Here is a 6,790-nt window from a genome sequence, read left to right as displayed (position 1 = left end):
CGCGGTTCTGAGCTTTGCATCCGCGCATGTCTCCGACCCTTTCTCTTGGCCGACTGCAGGGCCCACTGCTTCGGCGTCAACTGCTTCTTCTTGGGCGGTGCCGCAGTCTTGCAGGGTGCGCGGGGCTTGCCTTTGGCAGAGGCGATGAAGGTGAGGTTGGAGGAGGCGAGGCCGGCAGCGGCATCGAGGGTCGGGACGTCATCCATGGCGAGCGGGCGGGAGTTTTTTTGAGAAAGTGGGGAAATGGTGGTGGTTGTGCCACCGACTGGCGGGTCAAGGAAGGAGTAGGCCGGCGTCGCGCGCATTCGTTTCGTGTCCACGCCAACGCAAATGAGATCCAAATTTGGGCCAGAAATGGATCGTCGGGCGGATAAAAAATAGACGCGCGTACGTTTGTGTCGGCGCGTTGTGCCAATTTTTGTGTCCGTTTTAACCCAAACGAACACGTGCGGACAAAATAGGTCGGCGCGTTGGAGTTGCTCTAAGGTCTTGAGTACATGGACCGAAGTGAACCAGTGAGAAAAGTACAGGGACCACCAGTGAATTTTACTCCTTTTTAAAGCTCGCTGAAAAGAGCAATTTCTCTCCTCCGTGGACCATCATCTGTTATCAATTTTCTCTGCAATTTTACTCTTTTTTTTAGGATCTGTTTTACTCCTTTTTAATGCTCGCTGCAAAGAGAATCTAGTATGGTCTGAAACCATCATCCATTTTCTGTTATCTAAGCCATGTCGGCACGGCAAGACTGCCACCTTCTTCTCCCTTTGAATCAAACTTCCCGCCAGATTTCGAGTCAATCTGGTCCCTTTCGTCGCGTGTCGACGCGCCTCGGGTTGACACTCACACACACAGACGTGGACAGCATGGTTCGATGTTGCTTAAAAGCACTCGCGAATTTATTCGATTCAATCACATAGTACATAGTATTCACATGAGATTGAAGTCTGCAAGGAACAAAGATCGCACTAGAAATGGTGGCTCGTCGCACTTGGCTGCTGCCGCCGGTTCTCGCTGTCTGGCTGGCGGTGGCATTGCTCGCGGCGGACGCGGCGGCGCCCTTGCACCTCGAGGCGCTGCTGGCGTTCAAGAAGGGCGTCACCGCCGACCCGCTGGGCGCGCTGTCCGACTGGACGGCGGGGGCCGGCGACGCCGTCCGCGGCGGGGTGCCGCGCCACTGCAACTGGACCGGCGTCGCCTGCGACGGCGCGGGCCGCGTCACGTCCATCCAGCTGCTCCAGACCCAGCTCCAGGCCACGCTCACGCCGTTCCTCGGCAACATCTCCACGCTCCAGCTCCTCGACCTCACCGAGAACGGCTTCACCGGCGCCATCCCGCCGCAGCTCGGCCGCCTCGGCGAGCTCCAGCAGCTCATCCTCACCGAGAACGGCTTCGCCGGCGGCATCCCCCCGGAGCTCGGCGACCTGGGGAGCCTGCAGCTCCTGGACCTCGGCAACAACTCCCTCAGCGGCGGCATCCCGAGCCGCCTCTGCAACTGCTCGGCGATGTGGGCGCTCGGCCTGAACACCAACAACCTCACCGGCCAAATCCCGTCTTGCATCGGCGATCTCCACAAACTCCAGATATTCGAGGCCTTTATGAACAATCTCGACGGCGAGCTTCCGCCTTCATTCGCCAAACTCACGCAGATGAAGTCGCTGGACCTCAGCGCCAACAACCTGTCCGGCTCGATCCCGCCGGAGATCGGGAACTTCTCGCACCTCTGGATTCTTCAGCTGGTGGAAAACCGCTTCTCCGGACCAATCCCGTCGGAGCTCGGCCGGTGTAAGAACCTCACCAGGCTCAACATATACAGCAACCGATTCACCGGCGCCATCCCTCGCGAGCTTGGGGAGCTCGTGAACCTGGAGGAGTTGCGCCTGTACCACAACGTGCTGTCGTCCGAGATCCCGAGCTCGCTGGGGCGGTGCACGAAGCTAGTATCGCTTGGGCTGTCCACGAACCAGCTGACCGGCTCGATCCCGCCGGAGCTCGGCGAGCTCCGGTCGCTCCAGACGCTGACGCTCCATGATAACCGGCTCACCGGCACGGTTCCGACGTCTCTGACGAATCTTGTCAACCTGACATACCTGTCGCTCAGCAACAACTCCCTGTCTGGCCGGCTGCCGGAGAACATCGGGGCGCTCCGGAATCTCCGGAAGCTCATCATCCACAGCAACTCGCTGTCCGGCCCAATTCCGGTGAGCATAGCCAACTGCACGTTGCTGTCCAACGCGAGCATGTCATCAAACGAGTTGACAGGGCACCTGCCTGCTGGGCTTGGCCAGCTACAGGGCCTCGTGTTCTTTTCAGTGGGCAACAACTCGCTGAACGGAAGCATACCGAAGGACCTGCTCGACTGCGTCAACCTCCGCACTCTGGTCCTAGCAAGCAACAACTTCACCGGTGGGCTGTGGTAGAAGTACATGCTCTTTAAATAGTTTGCAAAAGTTACATGTTAAATTCCACACGAACAAACAATATAACACAAACATAATTATTTAATAACTGAAGTCCATTTTTGCAAAGTAAACTAATAACATAAAGTAAAATTAATGACATGTTAATGTAACAAACTGAGTGATGTTCCAACTAAACATCTATTATAAAACTCTTAATATCTAGATGATGCGCTTAAAAAAATTCTTTCACAATATCAGGAAAGTTGTGTTTAGCTTCATTCCCACGATGTTTTAGCAAGTATAATAAAAATTGCTTCCTCAACTCATATCCATCCTGCACAAACAATATATGTAGTTAGTATGAAAATTTCACGCCGAAGGTCTTAAAACATGTAACAGACAATACTCACCGCGCAAACCCACTTGACCAATTCTTTACCATTCATCAGAGCATAAAATGAAAAACAAAATAGCCAGACACATTCCTGCAAAACTTTAAATTAATAATATAAAGAATATAGTGATAACAAAAATAAATGTTTATGTTATGAATTCATTACCCGTCGATACTCGTTGGAATACCAAACGGAAATAAACGTTGCCATTTAGATATATCAGAATTTCCAACCAGGTAGCTTTATTTCGAGTGCTTCTTTGAAATCCCCTGCAAAACTTTTTAATTTCAGTTCATGCCTTAATTTTTTATCCTCTGACGATTGTGATGTTTAAATAGGATCCATAATATATAGACGACGTGCCTCTTTGTCGATGACATATAAGATATATCGGCCGATGGATGCATAGGGAAGATAAATCTACAAGTGGAGCTATTAGAAACAACAATAAACCATGATAACAATAGACAAAATACTTTACTTATCATACTGCACGATGAGATGTTGTTTAGGCCAACTATCAAATAATGTTGCCAACGTATGGATAGTTTCCTTCTCGCAAATCTTCTGACCTCGTGTTGACTCTAGCATCATGGACTAAGTAAAAAAAGAAATATTATTTCAACATGTTGATACTAATGACACATAGAATGAAGAGTTACAATAACTTACACAAAATTTTAGATCCATGTAGTGTATAGGAGGGTCTGTGAACAATACTCCCTCGTCACATGCTAGTATACGCACGATAGTGTTGAAGAAATCATTGTCCATAGGTTGCTCCATGTTAAGTATGCACTGAACTTTCTTAAGACTTAAGCCCATTGGATCGGGAGTCGAGCTCCGGACCCATACCTTCCTAAAAATTGGATGGTAAGAAGAAGAATAATGTGTTGGGGAGCACAGTGATTTCAAAAAATTTCCTACGCACACGCAGGATCATGGTGATGCATAGCAACGAGAGGGGAGAGTATTGTCTACGTACCCTCGTAAACCGTAAGCAGAAGCATTTATCAACGCGGTTGATGTAGTCGTACACCTTCACGATCCGTCCCGATCAAGTACCGAACGTACGGCACCTCCGCGTTCAGCACACGTTCAGCTCGATCACGTCCCCGCCTTCTCGACCCAGCAAGAGGGGCGAAGTAGTAGATGAGTTCCGACAGCACGACGGCGTGGTGACGGTGTTGGTGAAGAACAATCTCCGCAGGGCTTCGCCTAAGCACTACGAAAACTATGACGAAGGATAAACTAGAGGGGAAGGGATAGCCGACACATGGCTTGGTGTTTCTTGATGTGCCTTGGGTGCTAGCCCTACCCCTCTATTTATATGTTGAGCCTTAGGGTCGAAACTTGGAGGAAAAGCCTCCACAAAGTCGGTTTCACCCGAAAGGCAAGAGTCCATCTCGGACTCCAGGGCCAGACGGTAGGGTTTTTGGCGTCTGGCCCCTGGACTCCGCAAAACTACCTTTTGCGCTTTCCAAAAACCTTGTGGGCTTTCCCCTTTGGCCCAAATAAAGTGTTCTCGTACCCAAACATTTTGGGGAACATCCGGAACCCCTTCTGGTGAATTCCGGAACCCTTCCGGAGACCAAACACTATTATCCCATATATCAAACTTTATCTCCGGACCATTCCGGAGTTCTTCGTCATGTCCGTGATCTTATCTGGAACTCCAAACAACATTCGGTTACCAACATACATAACTCATAAATACTATATCGTCAACGAACGTTAAGCGTGCTCGAGAACTATGTAGACATGACCGAGATATTTCTCTGGTCAATAACCAATAGCGGAACCTGGATGCCCATATTGGCTCCTACATATTCTACGAAGATCTTTATCGGTCGAACCGCATAACAACATACGTTGTTCCCTTTGTCATCGATATGTTACTTGCCCGAGATTCGATCGTCGATATCTCAATACCTACTTCAATCTCGTTACCGGCAAGTCTCTTTACTCGTTCCGCAATACATCATCCCGCAACTAACTCATTAGTTACAATGCTTGCAAGGCTTATAGTGATGTGCATTACCGAGTAGGCCCAGAGATACCTTTCCGACAATCGGAGTGACAAATCCTAATCTTGAAATACGCCAACTCAACAAGTACCTTCGGAGACACCTGTAGAGCACCTTTATAATCACCCAGTTACGTTGTGACGTTTGGTAGGACACAAAGTGTTCCTCCGGTAAATGGGAAGTTGCATAATCTCATAGTCATAGGAACATGTATAAGTCATGAAGAAAGCAATAGCAACAAACTAAACGATCAAGTGCTAAGCTAACGAAATGGGTCAAGTCAATCACATCATTCTCCTAATGATGTGATCCCATTTAATCAAATGAAAACTCATGTCTATGGTTAGGAAACATAACCATCTTTGATCAACGAGCTAGTCAAGTAGAGGCATACTGGTGACACTATGTTTGTCTATGTATTCACACATGTATCATGTTTCCGGTTAATACAATTCTAGCATGAATAATAAACATTTATCATGAAATAAGGAAATAAATAATAACTTTATTATTGCCTCTAGGGCATATTTCCTTCATAATGTACGTCCGCACATTAAATATTGATACATGATACTTACTCCAAACACCCGGCATCATCGATCGACATGATGTTGTTGCAAAGGCCAGCAAGTAATTCATATTGGTCTATGGGTATGATAGTGATTGGGGAAGGATGTTTGTCTTTGACTACGTCAGGTGGATTCTCGAGGATCTCGAGATCAGAATTAGCTAAAGTTTCTTCATCGTCAGGTTGATGGTATATGGGACTTCCTTTTAGCTTATTCAGCTCTGAATCGAGCAAAATGACAGCTAATTTTTGTCAAAAATGTTTCATATCCTCCTACAAAATATATAAAAAATTGATATACTATTTTGAGATAAAATAACGAGATAATGTATAAAAAGAAAATACCTGGTGAACTGGTATGACAGTGCATCTGCTATCCAATATTCCATATAACTTGCGATCTATTCTTTATCATGGCAGTACAAAGACTAAAGTTACATTTAGGTCTAAGCGAGGCGAAGACGTGCGACTGTCATACCGTCACCCCCCCACAACACACACACACACACACACACGAGAGCCGGACAAAACTTTATGTAGTAGACAGTCGGGAATTCGCCATGCTAAGACCCCGTAGGACCAGCGCACCAGAACAACAATCGCCGTCGATGAAGAGAAGCATAGGTTAGAAGAATCTAACCCAAAGACACACGAATGAAGATGAACGAATGTAATGCCCACGATGCGGCTATATCTCCCACGTGTCGGGGCATGACTTAGAGGCATAGCCCCATGGTAGGCTTGTCGCAAGAGGGTAATCTTCACACAATCCCATGTACCGAATGAGAAAGGGATAAAGAGTTGGCTTACAATCGCCACTTCACACAAATACAAGTTAAACATACATCATCCAGAATACAATCAAGGTCCGACTACAGAACCAAAATAAAAGAAGACAACCCCAAATGCTAGATCCCCGATCGTCCCAACCGGGCTCCACTACTGATCAACGGGAAACGAAACAAAACAACGACCAAGATCTTCATCAAGCTCCCACTTGAGCTCGGTTGCGTCACCTGCACTGGTATCATCGGCACCTGCAACTGTTTGGAAGTATTTGTGAGCAACAAGGACTCAGCAATCTCACACCCGTGAGATCAAGACTATTTAAGCTTATGGGTAGGGGAAGGTAGTGAGGTGGAGCTGCAGCAAGCACTAAGCATATATGGTGGCTAACATATGCAAATAAGAGCGAGAAGAGAAGCAACGCAACGGTCGTGAAGCTAGAAGTGATCAATAAGTGATCCTGAATCTAATTACGCACAAACATAACACAAGAACCGTGTTCACTTCCCGGACTCCACCGGAAAGAGACCATCACGGCTACACACGCGGTTGATGCATTTTAATTAAGTCAAGTGTCAAGTTCTCTACAACTGGACATTAACAAATTCCCATCTG

The 6,790-nt window shown here is 47.4% G+C and overlaps 1 protein-coding gene across 1 annotated transcript; it reads left to right on the top strand.

Moving 5' to 3' along the window:
• The first annotated feature begins 971 nt into the window (after positions 1 to 971).
• Positions 972 to 2,505, top strand: LOC119351995 (LRR receptor-like serine/threonine-protein kinase FLS2). Its single transcript, XM_037618754.1, has one exon. It carries the CDS (start codon positions 972 to 974, stop codon positions 2,415 to 2,417), a length of 1,446 nt encoding a protein of 481 aa, XP_037474651.1. The 3' UTR covers positions 2,418 to 2,505.
• Positions 2,506 to 6,790: the final 4,285 nt, after the last annotated feature.

The sequence above is a fragment of the Triticum dicoccoides genome, chromosome 2A, assembly GCF_002162155.2.
Source record: "Triticum dicoccoides isolate Atlit2015 ecotype Zavitan chromosome 2A, WEW_v2.0, whole genome shotgun sequence".
NCBI lineage: Eukaryota > Viridiplantae > Streptophyta > Magnoliopsida > Poales > Poaceae > Triticum > Triticum dicoccoides.
The sequence above is the reverse complement of the archived record's forward strand: the minus strand, read 5'-3'. Positions and strand labels throughout refer to the sequence as shown.